We start from the raw sequence: 16,754 nt of genomic DNA on the forward strand, positions 1-16,754 counted from the left end.
TCTCCACACCCTCTCCAGCATTTATTATTTGTAGACTTTCTGATGATGGCCATTCTGACTGGTGTGAGGTGATACCTCATTATTGTTTTGATTTGCATTTCTTAAATAATTAGTGATGTTGAGCATCTTTTCATGTGCCTGTTGGCCATCTGTATGCCATCTTTGGAGAAATGTCTGTTTAGGTATTCTGCTCATTTTTTTTTTTTAATACGTTTATTTATTTTGGGCTGCATTGGGTCTTCGTTGCTGCTCGCTGGCTTTCTCTAGTTGCGGCGAGCGGGTGCTACTCTTTGTTGCAGTGCACGGGCTTCTCATCGCGGTGGCTTCCCTTGTTGCGGAGCATGGGCTCTAGGCATGCGGGCTTCAGTAGTTGTGGCTCACGGGCTCTAGAGCGCAGGCTTAGTAGTTGCGGCGCACGGGCTTAGTTCCTCCGCAGCATGTGGGATCTTCCCGGACCAGGGCTCGAACCCGTGTCCCCTGCATTGGCAGGCGGATTCTTAACCGCTGTCCCACCAGGGAAGTCCCTGGGCTCATATTTTGATTGGGTGTTTTTTTGTTTGTTTTTGATATTGAGCCGTATGAGGTGTTTGTGTATATTTGGAAATTAATCCCCTGTCAGTCACGTAGTTTGCAAGTATTTCCTCGTTCCATAGGCTGTATTTTTGTTTTGTTGATGGTTTCCTTTGATGTGCAAAGCCTTTTAAGTTTAATTAGGTCCCATTTGTTTATTTTTGTTTTTGTTTCCATTACTCTAGGAGACAAATCCAAAAAAAACATTGCTGTGATTTTTATTAAAGGGTGTTCTGCCTATGTTTTCCTTTAGGAGTTTTATAGTATCCAGTCTTACATTTAGGTCTTTAATCCATTTTGAGTTTGCTTTTGTGTGTGGTGTTAGAGAATGTTCTAATTTCATTCTTTTACATGTAGCTGTCCAGTTTTCCCAGCACCACTTGTTGAAGAGACTGTCCTTTATCCATTGTACATTCTTGCCTCCTTTGTCATAGATTAATTAACCGTAAGTGCATGAGTTTATTTTCCCCAGGGCTTCTAAGGTTGACATCTTTTCAATTTTTCTTTAGCATTTAAACGCTACCTCCTCAGAGGATCTCCCCTAACTACCCTGACTAAAATAGCCTCTCTCTAGTTCTCTATCATAACCCTTGTTCATTTCCTTAATATCATTTGTTACGATATGTATTTGTGTGTTACTTTATGGTTTCTCACAAAACTGAAAGCTTCATGAGCTTTTTACTTTGTGTTTGCATGATAGAGTATCATGCTCAGTCAATACTTACTGCCTGATTATTATTCACCCATCCATTCAGCATATTTATTGAATGTCTACTATATGCCAGGACTGTTCTCACTGTGGAGGATGTAATGGTGAACAACACAGACAGACAGGGTCCTTGCTCTGTGGAGCTTATGTTCTAGTGGGAGAAGAAAAGTATCAACAAATAGAAAAATAAATAAGTAAAATCAGTGTTACGGTGGTGTGTTTAGGTGATGGGAAACACTTTTCTGAGGAAGAAACAAGAAGGAATTTACCTCGTGACAATCAAGAGGAAGAACTTTTCAGTTAGAGAGAAGAGCTAGAACAAGGTTCCTAAGTTAAGAATGAGGTTGAGTATAGAACAAGAGACCACTGAAGCTGTGGTGGAAGAAATAGAGGGAAAGAGCATTACAGGATAAGGTTAGAGACTTGGCTGAGACCAGGTAACACAAGCTAGGAGTTTGAAAGTATGTGGTACCTTAAGACAGATGCAACTCTTCAGTATTGAAGGAGCTGGTGAGGTGCATGTGGGAGTGATTGCAGAGGATTACATACCTGCTACCTAGCAGGTGTGTTAAACAGATGTGTTTAAATTGTAGCAAAGTGTTATCTTCCAGAAAGTCATAAGTCACTGCTTAGTTTTTGGTTTCATTTTCACCAGGGATGGTACTTTTTAATTCATGGTTCTTATTCATGCCTTTGGTTACCCCTTTAGAAACTAGTACAAGCCAGACATCCTCTGTTATGCATGCTTGCTCATACATGCTCATAAAATACAGTGGAAATAGAAAGGAAGCATTCAGTTAATGCTTTTTTGCTGAATTTCTGAATTTGTGCAGGCTTTTGGAATTTCATGTTTCCTAGTTTAGTCAGTGCAATGACCTGAAAGCCAAACAAGGTTGATTACTCAATCTTTCATTTCCACTTTTTCATTTCCCTATGTTTTAGAAAGCAAGTGACTAGGGAAGGCAGTGTACTCAAGGGTGCGTAACTTCCACATTTTTAAGAGCAAACTTTTTAATATCTTTGCAGCAATCTTTTAATTAACTATCTACTAATAGGACGAGTTTTCATTTGTCACTTAACAGTGTTTTGTGATCCCATTAGTAAAACTAATCATTGCTTCCATATCATCATTTTTAAAAAGTTATTTGAAGTTTATCGATGAGACTCCCTTTTAATTATTTCCTGTCCTTCTCTAAACATGTAGTGATGACAAGGAGCTATTTTAAGTTTCTCTGTAGTAGACTTTATGATAGTTCCAGTTCTTTTGCTGACCCTACAAGCTGAGGACTTAGAGGCTGTTCCTCTTCTCTCCTAATAATGATTTGCTTAAGCCACTGCCGGAATATTTACAGGTAGTCACCCACTTACATTTCAGACATTCATATTTAATCTGAGCTTTGGAATTTGAATTGTATTTCCCCCCTGAAAAACAATTTACAAATGGTATTATAAATGAATAAGTTTCTAGGCTACCCTTTAAAGATCTACGTAACCTACAGGGTAGCTGAAATATCAATACTACACATTTATGATGAAAAACATTAGGAGAATCACATTTCAGATGCATGTTAGTTCTACTACATGATGTTTAAGTAGGAGGGATTCCTAAACACCTTTGTTTGTGGTGAGAGTATGAACAGTGGTCCCATGAAGATGTTCCCATCGAGGCTATGGAGAGAGCCATTGGGAACGCTTCTGGAGGAAGCCCATCCCCATCTCCTGCATGGCAGGGACTAGCCGTCTGCATGTGAGACGTTCTTAAGTCAAATGCGTGTATATCAGGAGTATCTGTATGCTCTTACTAGTTACAAAAAGTGAAAAATTCATTAAAAGGAATCTTAAGTGAGGGATTGAAAAGTTTATATATTTTGAAATTTCCAAAGCAGATGTTAATGTTGATAAAAGCTTTTTTGATACATTTACAGACATTTCATGTTTAGTGATATTTAATTGTGTGTTCCCCTCCCCCTTGTGTTTTTTTTTAATCTTTGTGTGTTTTGGGACTTCCCTGGCAGTCCAGTGGTTAAGACTGCGCTTCCAATGCGGGGGCAGTGGGTTCGATCCCTGGGTGGGAAATGAAGATCCCACATACCACACGGTGCGGCCAAAGAAAAAAATCTTTGTGTGTTTGGTTTTATTCCTAAAATTATTGATGATCCTTAGTTTTCAAAGAAAGGAATTTAATTCACTTAACTAAAAAGAAAGAAAATGGTACTGTAATGTTAACATTTGAAACAAATTTAACTCTAGACTTATTCTACTTTTCATTCTTTACCAGGCATAATTTATTTTTATTTTAAGAGATTTTCATTATATTGGAGCTAATTTTTGATCATTCTTCTGAGTATAGTATAATTCCTGGCAAAGTGATATTTTGGAAAGTTATGTATAGAATACAGAAGAGCATGTGCTGTGGGTTCTAATTCTATTCAGTGTTTATTCAGTTATTCATTCAGTTCAGATACATTTCTCAGCCCTCAACAGCTTCTTTTTCCCTATATATAAAAGGAGGCTGATGAAATCTGCTTGCCTCACAGAGTTGCTAAAGTTATTACATAAGATTGATTGGCAATGTATGACAGCCCATAATACCAGAAATGGGCTGTCGTAGGGTCAAGTAGGGAAAGCTTTCCTGCCATTGTGTTTCTTTTCCCTGAACTCTCCTCCTTTTCATAGCCAGGTTTCTCAAAAGAATAATCTACACACATCAGCTTTTTTTGTCAGAAATAATCACTAGTATTTAGCATTGATACTGTTATGTTAAATGTTCTTCAAATGAGTCAGGTAATCATACTATGAGTATATTTTCTTTCTTGAACATCTTCTCATCCCCCTTCAGAATGCTTTATTTTTCTGTTTGCTTTGTTTGCTGTTGTGTCTTTCACGAATTCTTTCCCAAACACTTCAATAGAACTGTAAAATTCCTCTCAGTATGGTAAACACTTCCATCAAATGGTTATCCATCAAATCCATTTTAAAACCCTTTCCTTTTTTCTTGGAGGTATTCCTCTGGGAGTCTTTTGCCTTCCTAGCATAATCTGGACTGTTTGCTCTCTAGGCCTGCTGCAAAGCTTTCATCCTGTCTGTTTCCTTTCCTCATCATGCTGGGAATTTCCTTTACTTCTTCTCTGTTTTGGACCATGTTTCCTGGTTCCTGTGTTTTCTTCTTTCTTGATTTATTCCCTTGTTTTGGTATAGCACATCCTCTACCACCCACCTCCTATTCCCACTCACCCCCAGACATCCAAATCCTCTTAGGCTAGGCAACTCTCTTACAACATCTATGAAGTTTTTACTCTCCTTTCAATTCCCCTGTTGGATTGACCTCACCTCCCTTTGTGCCTCCATAGAATACTTTATCATAGCCTTGGTCTGTCATACTTATTAAGCACCTACTCTACATGTCAGGCACTGTGTTCAGCACTAGACCGTCCGAGATTGAGAGAATGAGGTTCTTGTTCCCAGGGAAATTCTGAAAGGTGAAAAAGAACACCATGGTTCTCACTGGAGGCAGTACTGCCCCCTAGCGGCCCTTTGAAAAAGTGGGGGGAAGTTTTCTGTTACCACAGTAATGGGAGGGTACAAGCTGGCATTTTGTAGTCAGGAGCCAGGAATACTAAATGTCTTATAGTGCAGCACAACTTTTAGAATGTTCCACCAAACATTCATGTGTGAAAATCTGTTCATAGTTATCCAAGCCTGGGACCTAAACTCCATTTTACCCACAAACCCAGACTACTTGGTGCTTTTTACATTGTCTTTGCTTGTGCAACAGATGGAAAACAGCTACTGTCCATCATTGTGGGTTTATAGAAGAAACATTTTTTTAAGTAGCGTATGTTTATAAAAAAAGTTAAGAATCCCTTGGATGATAGATTCATGCAATAGCAATGAAGAAGGAAATGATTGCCTTAGTCTATACATAAAAGTAAGAACTTTCTAGAGTAAATGTTAAAAAAAGATTCTGTTCATTATTGTGTGTATGTTTGTATATACTGAGCTATAATATACGGTGCACAGCTTGATGAATTGGTAAACACACGTGCACATTAAGACATGCAGCTGCCACCTGGATCTAGATAGAGTGTCTGCATAGTTGGGAAACATAGGATAAACTTATTTTTAAAAAGTATGTTACATTTTCAAATAATGTGCCCATTATATTTTCATGTGTACAATAATTCAGTCAAAGTGTCCCAAAAATCTGGAAACATCAGGAAAATATCCTATTTGTTACATTTTTAATACATTTTAGCAGTTGGACCCATTGTTTTATTTTTTTAACATCTTTATGGAGTATAATTGCTTTACAATGGTGTGTTAGTTTCTGCTTTATAACAAAGTGAATCAGTTATACATATATCTCCATATCTCTTCCCTCTTGCGTCTCCCTCCTTCCCATCCTCCCTATCCCACCTCTCTAGGTGGTCACAAAGCACCGAGCTGATCTCTCTGTGCTATGCGGCTGCTTCCCACTAGCTATCTATATTACATTTGGTAGTGTATATATGTCCATGCCACTCTCTCACTTTGTCCCAGCTTACCCTTCCCCCTTCTCATATCCTCAAGTCCATTCTCTAGTAGGTCTGCGTCTTTATTCCCATTTGCCCCTAGGTTCTATATGACCTTTTTTTTTTTTTTTACATTCCATATGTATGTGTTAGCATATGGTATTTGTTTTTCTCTTTCTGTCTTACTTCACTCTGTGACAGACTCTAAGTCCATCCACCTCACTATACATAACTCAATTTCGTTTCTTTTTATGGCTGAGTAATATATGTGCCACATCTTCTTTATCCATTCATCTGTTGATGGACACTTAGGTTGCTGCCATGTCCTGGCTATTATAAATAGAGCTGCAATGAACATTGTGGTACATGACTCTTTTTGAATTATGGTTTTCTCAGAGTATATGCCCAGTAGTGGGATTGCTGGGTCGTATGGTAGTTCTATTTTTAGTTTTTTAAGGACCCTCCAGACTGTTCTCCATAGTGGCTATATCAATTTAAATTCCCACCAACAGTGCGGGAGGGTTCTGTTTTCTCCACACCCTCTCCAGCATTTATTGTTTGTAGATTTTTTGATGATGGCCATTCTGACCGGTGTGAGATAATATCTCATTGTAGTTTTGATTTGCATTTCTCAGTGATTCATGATGTTGAGGGTTCTTTCATGTGTTTGTTGGCAATCTGTATATCTTCTTTGGAGAAATGTCTATTTAGGTCTTCTGCCCATTTTTGGATTGCGTTGTTTGTTTTTTTGATATTGAGCTTCATGAGCTGCTTGTAAATTTTGGAGATTAATCCTTTGTCACTTGCTTCATTTGCAAGTATTTTCTCTCATTCTGAGGGTTGTCTTTTTGTCTTATTTATGGTTTCCTTTGCTGTGCAAAATCTTTTAGGTTTCATTAGGTCCCATTTGTTTATTTTTGTTTTTATTTCCATTTCTCTAGGAGGTGGGTCAAAAAGGATCTTGCTGTGATTTATGTCATAGAGTGTTCTGCCTGTGTTTTGCTCTAAGAGTTTGATAGTGTCTGGCCTTATATTTAGGTCTTTAATTCATTTTGAGTTTATTTTTGTGTATGGTGTTAAGGAGTGTTCTAATTTCATTCTTTTACATGTACACGTCCAATTGTCCCAGCACCACTTATTGAAGAGGCTGTCTTTTCTGCACTCTATATTCTTGCCTCCTTTATAAAAGATAAGCTGACCATATGTGTGTGGGTTTATCTCTGGGCTTTCTATCCTGTTCCATTGATCTATAGTTCTGTTTTTGTGCCAGTACCATACTGTCTTGATTACTATAGCTTTGTAGTATAGTTTGAAGTCAGGTAGCTTGATTCCTCCAACTCTGTTTTTTTCCCTCAAGATTGCTTTGGCTATTCGGGGTCTTTTGTGTTTCCATACAAATTCTGAAATTTTTTGTTCTAGTTCTGTGAAAATGCCAGTGGCAGTTTGATAGGGATTGCATTGAATCTGTAGATTGCTTTGGGTAGTATAGTCATTTTCACAATGTTGATTCTTCCAATCCAAGAACATGCCATATCTCTCCATCTATTTGTATCATGTTTAATTTCTTCATCAGTGTCCTTATAGCTTATTCTGCATACAGGTCTTTTCTCTCCTTAGGTAGGTTTTATTCCTAGGTATTTTATTCTTTTAGTTGCAGTGGTAAATGGGAGTGTTTCCTTAATTTCTCTTTCACATTTTTCATCATTAGTGTATAGGAATGCAAGAGATTTCTGTGCATTAATTTTGTATCCTGCTACTTTACCAAATTCATTGATGAGCTCTAGTAATTTTCTGGTAGGTAGCATCTTTAGGATTTTCTATGTATGGTATCATGTCATCTGCAAACACTGACAGCTTTACTTCTTCTTTTCCGATTTGGATTCCTTTTATCTCTTTTCTTCTCTGATTGCTGTGGCTAAAAGCTTCCAAAACTATGTTGAATAATAGTGGCGAGAGTGGACAGCCTTGTCTTGTTCCTGATCTTAGAGGAAATGCTTTCAGTTTTCACCATTGAGGATGATGTTTGCTGTGGCTTGTCATATATGGCCTTTATTATGTTGAGGAAAGTTCCCTCTATGCCTACTTTCTGGAGGGTTTTTATCATAAATGGGTGTTGAATTTTGTCAAAAGCTTTCTCTGCATCTTTTGAGGTGATCATATGGTTTTTATCTTTCAATATGGTGTATCACATTGATTTGTGTATGTTGAAAAATCCTTGCATTCCTGGGTTAAACCCCACTTGATCATGGTGTATGATCCTTTTAATGTGCTGTTGGATTCTGTTTGCTAGTATTTTGTTGAGGATTTTTGCATCTGTGTTCATCAGTGATATTGGCCTGTAGTTTTCTTTCTTTGTGACATCTTTGTCTGGTTTTGGTATCAGGGTGATGGTGGCCTCGTAGAACGAGTTTGGGAATGTTCCTCCCTCTGCTATCATCATCATATTTCTTCAAATATTCTTTCTATCTCTGTTAGTTTACATGTGCAGGAAAGGTAAATTGAACTAAAAAGAAACAACTCTTTGCAACCAGTTACATTTTATCAGTCTAATTATGAAATGTTTTAGATCCAGTTACAACTTTCATACTCCCTTTTTTCAAAAGATGATGAATTACTTAGAGCGTTGTGTGTAGAACAAAGCTAATGGGAAATATGTAATAGAAGATTTGAGAGTCCTTTTAATAGAACCAAATGTTACTGAATTAATAGAAGCACACGAAATGTAGGAATCTCATTTTTTATTATAAAAATGATTTTTAAATACTTCCTATTATTGCCACATTAAATATTAAAAACTATTTTTGTACAGTGATAAGAAATTACATGAATATTAAATTTTTAATTCGATTTTTAGATTGCTTTTCTTTACTCTTACTCTGAATCTATCCACAAAGGTCAACCACATATCTTCTCTGTAGTTTCTCATATTTCTGTTTTTGTCCTATCCATTCTCTATTGCCCACTGCCTTTCAACAGTGTGATCTCTGAATTCTTTTTGAGTGGATGTATATACTGAATGTAATTTGAATTATGGTGGAATTTCAAAGTAGGAGATATGTTTTCTGTTGGATTTGATCTTACACTTTCTCATTATTTTTTTTGCGGCACGTGGGCCCCTCACTGTTGTAGCACCTCCCGCTGAGGAGCACAGGCTTCAGACGCCCAGGCCCATCGGCTATGTCTCACAGGCCCAGCTGCTCCGCGGCACGCGGGATCCTCCGGGACCGGGGCACGAACCCGCGCCCGCTGCATCGGCAGGCGGACCCCCAACCACTGCGCCACCAGGGAAGCCCTCCATGTGGCTCTTTTAAACTGAAAGTTCCTTGAGGGGCAGAGACCATTTTTCCTTACTCTTAACTACTGGTATTTGTCCATGGAAAGTACATAATAAATGTTAGAAGAATGGGCAGCTCCACACAGGTGTGCAAGTTTGATGAGGAGAGAATGTGGGCCTGGCTGGAAGCCAGATTGCTACAAGAGTACTGAAGGTTCGATCATTTATTTGCCATACCCAGGGGAAAATTTAATAATTGCCTGAATGCTCTTGGGGGAATCTCCCCAAATCATAAAAGAATTGAAATTAAATTAGCATACTGTTTTAAGGCTAGGGTCCTGAGAATATAGGAGGCTGTGAACTTGGAGAGGAAAAAAATTAGTGTTATTTTTATTAACCTCAAACTGAAATTTAGCATTTCCTTCGATTTTGAATGCAGGTAATGGTGGTAGTATTAGCAGTACCTGTAATTTTCTTTTTTTTTTTGCTACTGGAAGCCACAGATATTTTCAGTTTCAGTTGTTGCAGACACCTCGCAATATTGTTTATACTCATTATTTTCTTACTATGGTAATTAGACCTGCCGCTCGATCTTTTTGTTTAAATCATTAATAAAGAAGCACCTGTATTACCTATTACAATTTTTAAGTAATTTTATTTTTAAATTATATTTTAAAAGATTGTTCTGAAATTCTAGAGTAAGCAAAACTGACGTATAATGATAGAAATCAGATGAGTGGTTGCTTCTTGTATAGAAGATTGGGAAGGGGCACAAGAAAAACTTTCTGGAATGATGGAAATGTCCCATGACTTTGGTGTACATTTGTCAAAGGTGGTTGAATGTTAAACTTAAGTTCTGCATTTAACTGTATGTACATTATACCTCAATTAAAAAAATAAATACATTAAAAAATATTCTGAGAAGGGGTCCATAGGCTTCTCCAAATTGCCAAAGAAATCTCTGGGAACTAAAAAAGGTCAAGAACCCTTTTTCTGAGGCTATCATGTTGCCTTTGCCTTCGCCTTTCTCCTTTCAGGGCCCATTCTCTCAGTTCCTTTTTTTTTTAATTAATTTTTATTGGAGTATAGTTCCTTTACAATGTTGTGTTTTTACTGTACAGCAAAGTGAATCAGCTATACATATATATGTATTTCCTCTGTTTTGGATTTCCTTCCCATTTAGGTCACCACAGAGCATTGAGTAGAGTTCCCTGTGCTATACAGTAGGTTCTCATTAGTTATCTATTTTATACATAGTATCAATAGTGTATGTCAGTCCCAGTCTCCCAGTTCATCCCACCTTGCCACTTCCCCCTTGATATCCATATTTGTTCTCTACATCTGTGTCTCTGTTTCTGCTTTGCAAATAAGATAATCTATACCAGATTCCACATATATGCGTTAATAAAAGATATTTGTTTTTCTCTTTCCGACTTACTTCACTCTGTATGACAGCCTCTAGGTCCATCCACGTCTCTACAAATGACCCAATTTTGTTCCTTTTTAAGGCTGAGTAACATTCCATTGTATATGTGTACTGCATCTTCTTTATCCATTCATCTTTCGATGGACATTTAGGTTGCTTCCATGACCTGGCTATTATCAGTAGTGCTGCTATGAACATTGGGGTGCATGAGTCTTTTTGAATTATGGTTTTCTCAGGGTTTATGCCTAGGAGTGGGATTGCTGGGTTATATGGTAGTTCTATTTTTAGTTTTTTAAGGAACCTCCATACTGTTCTCCATAGTGGCTGTATCAATTTACATTCCCACCAACAGTGCAAGAGGGTTCACTTTTCTCCACACCCTCTCCGGCATCTCTCAGTTGCCTTTGCTATTCATTTTCTTTATTCTAAATGTGTTCTCACTTTTTTGAGCCAAGAAAAGTCAGAAAAGAAAAAGAGCAGCTATGAAAGAAATTCTTTGCTTGGCTTATTTGCCAATCTGTTGAAGTCAGTAAAACTGTGGCCTTCCTAACATAGTTATAATACTTGCTTAGACTTTAAGAAATTTCTAGTGAGAACTACTCTTCTAAAAACTAATTGTAGGGGCTTCCCTCGTGGTGCAGTGGTTGAGAGTCCGCCTGCCGATGCAGGGGGCACGGGTTCGTGCCCTGGTCTGGGAAGATCCCACATGCCGTGGAGCGGCTGGGCCCGTGAGCCATGGCTGCTGGGCCTGCGCGTCCGGAGCCTGTGCTCCGCAACAGAAGAGGCCACAACAGTGAGAGGCCCGCGTACTGCAAAAAAACAAAACCAAAAAAACAAAAAAAAAACTAATTTGTAGATGATTTCATAATGGAATGATTTTTCTTATCTCCAGTTTCACTTGGAGTTTTATTAGGATTTTTATACAGAGGTATCATTAAATATGCAGTTCTGTTATGAAGTAGGCATGAACATTTGTAACACAGATTGGAAGAAAAGAAAATGTATTAGGAATCAGAAAAGCATCGAGTGGGGCTTCCCTGGTGATGCAGTGGTTAAGAATCCGCCTGCCTATGCAGGGGACATGGGTTTGAGCCCGAGTTCGAGCCCGGGTCCGGGAAGATCCCACATGCCGCAGAGCGACTAAGCCCGTGTACCACAACTACTGAGCCCACGTGCCACAACTACCGGAGCCCACGTGCCACAACTACCGAAGCCCACGTGCCTAGATCTCGTGCTCCACAACAAGGGAAGCAACCACAATGAGAAGCCCCCGCACCTCAATGAAGAGTAGCCCCTGCTCGCTGCAGCTAGAGAAAGCCCGCGTGCAGCAGCGAAGACCCAACGCAGCCATAAATAAGTAAATAAATAAACAAACAAATAATTTAAAAAAAGAAAAGCATTGAGGAAGTAAGGAAAGAAAAATGAATATTACTGACGATCTATTCCACATTTTCTTTTTCAGAAATTCCATCTAGGTGTCCTTGATGTAGTGTGACTGTATATTCTAAGTTCAAATATGTTTTACTTTTATAAAATTCAGAGTACTACAGATACCAAATATTAGCCTATATTTATTTTAAAATGTGATGATAGTGCTTGAAAATGTTAAACATAGTGGTAGATAATATGCAGAACAAACATTAGGTTCTTTTTTAGGGACACACAGTGTTAAGACTACTCACAGTACAGTTCTTGCTGTCTATCATTTTATTTATTTTATTAAAAAATATTTATTGATTTATTTTTGGCTGCATTGGGTCTTCGTTGCTGCACGCAGGCTTTCTGAAGTTGCAGTGAGCACGGGCTGCTCTTTGTTGCAGTGTGCAGGCTTCTCATTGCAGTGGCTTCTCGTTGTAGGGCACGGGCTCTAAATGCATGGGCTTCAGTAGTTGTGGCTCGTGGCTCTAGAGCGCAGGCTCAGTAGTTGTGGCACGGGCTCAGTTGCTCCACGGCATGTGGGATCTTCCCAGACCAGGGCTCAAACCCGTGCCAGGCACATTCTTAACCACTGTGCCACCAGGGACATCCCTGTCTATCATTTTATACTTATAACCATAAGTTTTTCTCTGCTATTCTAATATTTTCACGGTCTTTTTATTTATCTGGATAAACTTAATAGGACACTTGTTTTAAATAGATTACAAAGTATTCTAAGAAAGATTGAGCCAAGGTGAATAATTCTAACAGATTGTTGTCCAGATAGCATCTGCATGTCTTTTATGACTTCGTATTAGATAAAAAGCCTAAAATACTGTTTGACGGTTTCTTTGCAGCCCCTCGTATGGAAAATTTGAAAAGCAGAGGAGAAACAATAGCTAAGGAGATCAGTGAAGCCATGAAGGTAAAAGCTACATACTAAATTATAAGTGAATAACATGTGTGGCTAGATGTTTGCTTTTAGCATTCTTAGGTGTTTTAGTCTGTTGTAACGGGAATTCTCAGTAGTCTTTTAAATAGATCGTTAATGAATTTATTAAGTGACGGTAACATTCAGAATAATTGCCATTTATTAGACACCTACTATGTGCCAGTATTATACCTGGCTTCTTTAAAGGTTGGTTATATTTTTGAGTTCTGAGAGTTAGCAATCCATCAAACAATTTTGGATAATAATACCAGTTAACATTTAGTCAGCATTTAGTATGGATTAGGCACCATCTGACTGCTTTACATGTATTATATTTCCTCATTTAATCCTTACACTAACCCTCTGAGGTAGGTACTGCTACTGTTTTACAGATAAGGAAACCAAGGCACAGAGGGGCTAAGTAGATTGCCCAAATAAGTAATTGTGCCAGGATTTAAACCCTAGATGTTTAGCTCCAGAGCCTATACTCTCAGCCACTATATTATTCTGTGTTGATGCAAATAATCAATAAACAATATACAATAAGAATAGAAGAAGAGTTTTATTAGCGCCAAACTGAGGACTATAGCCCAGGAAACAGCTTCTCAGTAGCTCTGCTGGGACTGCTCCGAAGGGGTAAGGGAGGAGAGAGGATATATGAATTTTTTTGGCTGGAAAAAGTGTGGTCAAGGTTACAGCTTGGTAAAAGATTACTGCTAACCACAAAGAACAGACATCTCAAATTAATGAATTTAGGATTTTTTCTGTGTATGGGAAGATGCAAGAATCTGGGGTCATTGAAATTCATCCTTAAATAGGCATCTTAACTATCTAGAAGCCTATACATCCAAAGCACAGAATGCCTGAATTCCCCTGAGGGCTCACTGTCTCGGGTGGCTGCAGTGGGTTGCAGCTTAACCCTTTTTGTAAGTGGATGATGAACAAATTCTTTTCTTTAATGATGAAAGCAGATGTACAATGTATGTTTGACAGGCCACAAGACAGGCTGTTTCAGTTAGCATAAAGTTCAGGCTAAATCATGTATAAGCCAGAGTGATTTCCCCATACCTCAATATGTGAAAATTTCTTCCATCAACTGTATATCCAACTTGGAGTTTTAATATTATTATCATAAAATTGTTTATATTATTGACATTTATTTTGCCAAACAGAAAGTATTTAGATTTCTAGTACAGGAAAATTATTTTAAAACTCCTTCAGAATCTCCTCTGTTTTGATCATCTTCTGTTAACACTCTTTTGTGGTTTGTACTGATGCCATGATTTTCTGGTACTCACACTTCTCTCATAACATGTTCTTTTTTTTTTTTTTTTTTTTTTTTGCGGTATGCGGGCCTCTCACTGTTGTAGCCTCTCCCGTCACGGAGCACAGGCTCCGGACGCGCAGGCTCAGTGGCCATGGCTCATGGGCCCAGCCGCTCCGTGGCATGTGGGATGTTCCCGGCCCAGGGCACGAACCCGTGTCGCCTGCATCGGCAGACGGACTCTCAACCACTGCGCCACCAGGAAAGCCCTCATAACATGTTCTTAATCAGGAGTTGACAAACTGTGGTGGGACAGGGTAAAATCCAGCCTGCCACCTGTTTTTGTAAATAAAACTATTTTGGAACACAGCCATGTACTTACTGTCTATGGCTTCTTTACATTACAACAGGAAAGTTGAATAATTGCGACAGAGATGTAAAGGCCCTCAGAGCCTAAAATGTTTACTGTATGGCCCTTTACAGAAAAAATGTGCTGATCCCTGCTCTTGATAATTAAGATTTCTAAAATACTTACTATATTAAAATATGGAATTTCAGACATTAAATTTTAAAACTCTGAAATTCTGTTACCTCCTGTTTTGCCAGAGTTTTATTTTACTACCAGGCATTATAGGAACAGAACATATCTTTTTAGTTTTAGCTTTTTGTTAAAATTCCTCAGCTAAAACTGGTATTTTAAGGTAAAGTTGAATATCTATGACCTAAAAAATTAGGTTTTAGAAAAAGCCTTGATCTGAAGAGTTAAAATACTCAAGTGTTGTGTCTATCTCTGTGTGTTTGCGTTTCAACCTGAGATTAATGTTAAGTATTACTGTTGTTTGTTTTTTAAGTCCTTGCCTGCATTAATTGAACAAGGAGATGGATTTTCCCAAGTTTTAAAGATGCAGCCTGTTATCCAGCTCCAGAGAGTCCACCAAGAAGTGTTTTCCGGTTGTTGTAGGAAACCAGATGTTAAACCTGAGAGCTTTATAGCACAAATAGAAACCACACCAGCAGAGAGTTCTGCTAGGAAAGACACTGACTTGGTACTGAGAAGAAAGCGAACTGAAGACTGCCCCCAGAGAAAATGGTATCCACTGCGGCCAAAGAGGATCAGTCTTGACACATAAACTCTTTTTGTTTATCTTGGGAGTTGAGATTAGGCACTATCAACATTTAGATTCCAGCTTAATGCCTGGACAGGACTTCATTTAAAACAACAGATAAGTAGTGATTCTTTTACACAAATATAGTAGCTCTGTGCTGGGGTATGATGTAATATTGTATTTCTTTCCTCACCTTTGCATTGATAGTCAGTGAAAAGCGTATTGTTTGAATATTGGCACAAAGCCTGTCAGTGGTCATTAAGAGTGCAAACTTTTACTGTCCTTGAATACCATCAACACTTGGCTGCCTTACAGCTTTTATGGAATTTCAGACGTAACATATTCCATTGGGTTTCCTGGATATACATCTTTCTTTTAAAAAAAGAGCTGTGTGACAGTTGTCATTATTTAAGGACTGAAAGTCATCATCAGTTCTGCCCAGGAGCAGATGCAGTCCTCCCCCACCCCTGCAAAGCAGGTTGATTTATCAAATTGGCGTGCAGGTGACAAGACTGGCTCTGACTTTGTTACTCTAAGTTCCGCTAATTTGGATTTGTGGGATTAATTATAGGATTTTTTGGTTTTGTTTTGTTAGGTAAAGAAGATGATTATTTTGTGAAGATGATTATTATGTGTAAAAATTTCTGTTAGAAATAAAAATTGGCATGTAGCCAATGTTTCTTACCCACACTTTTGTTTTCCATAGATCTCTTAACTTTTAAACATAATTTGACTTGGAACTAATAGTTTCTTTTCAGGATTTCTCATTACTTCTTTGTAAATGACTCCAGGTCAAAAATATATATCAGATTAATACATGAAACAAATTGTCATTGTGGAACAAATATAGATGCAATCATACCGAACTGTTTTACATTTAAGAATGTTTATATATCAAGTATATAATCATTGGTAGAAGTCTGAGAAAGCTATATTGCCTATACTTCTAACATTAATTGCAGTTTCTTATCTCTTATTGTGTCTCTTACATTAATACATTGTAGGCAGTGTCATCTAATTTGCCAACTGTTTCCCTATTAATGACTGAATACCTTCATTCCTTTGCAGAGGAATTTACTAATCATGAGGCTGGAAAATCCATACTTCTCTTGTTCATTATGTCTTAATAATCATAAAAGTCTAAATGTGACAGAAAATCTGTCTCAGTGAAGAGAACTTACAAAGCTACTTTATCGCATTCTGTATTTGAATGTTACAACTTGAGATCTGTATATTTGTACACAGCAGTGTGTTTTTTATTAAAATAATGTACAAAGACTTCACGCTTATACTGTGTATTTCTTTTTTTTTTTTTTTTTTTTTTTTTTTTTTTTTTTTTGCGGTACACAGGCCTCTCACTGTTGTGGCCTCTCCCGTTGTGGAGCACAGGCTCCGGACGCGCAGGCTCAGCGGCCATGGCTCACGGGCCCAGCCGCTCCGCGGCACGTGGGATCCTCCCAGACCGGGGCATGAACCCGAGTCCCCTGCATCGGCAGGCGGACTCTCAACCACTGCGCCACCAGGGAAGCCCTGTGTATTTCTTTTTA

At 38.2% G+C, this 16,754-nt stretch overlaps 1 protein-coding gene across 1 annotated transcript in view; it reads left to right on the forward strand.

Moving 5' to 3' along the window:
- The window catches only part of NSL1 (NSL1 component of MIS12 kinetochore complex), a 40,410-nt gene extending 23,922 nt beyond the window's left edge, over positions 1-16,488 (forward strand). Inside the window, exons 5-6 of the mRNA XM_032639963.1 lie at positions 12,764-12,831; positions 14,953-16,488. Coding sequence (XP_032495854.1) covers positions 12,764-12,831; positions 14,953-15,231 — 347 coding nt within the window. The 3' untranslated portion in view covers positions 15,232-16,488. The remainder of the gene's footprint in view (positions 1-12,763; positions 12,832-14,952) is intronic.
- The last annotated feature ends 266 nt before the right edge of the window (positions 16,489-16,754 follow it).

The sequence above is a fragment of the Phocoena sinus genome, chromosome 1, assembly GCF_008692025.1.
Source record: "Phocoena sinus isolate mPhoSin1 chromosome 1, mPhoSin1.pri, whole genome shotgun sequence".
Lineage (NCBI taxonomy): Eukaryota > Metazoa > Chordata > Mammalia > Artiodactyla > Phocoenidae > Phocoena > Phocoena sinus.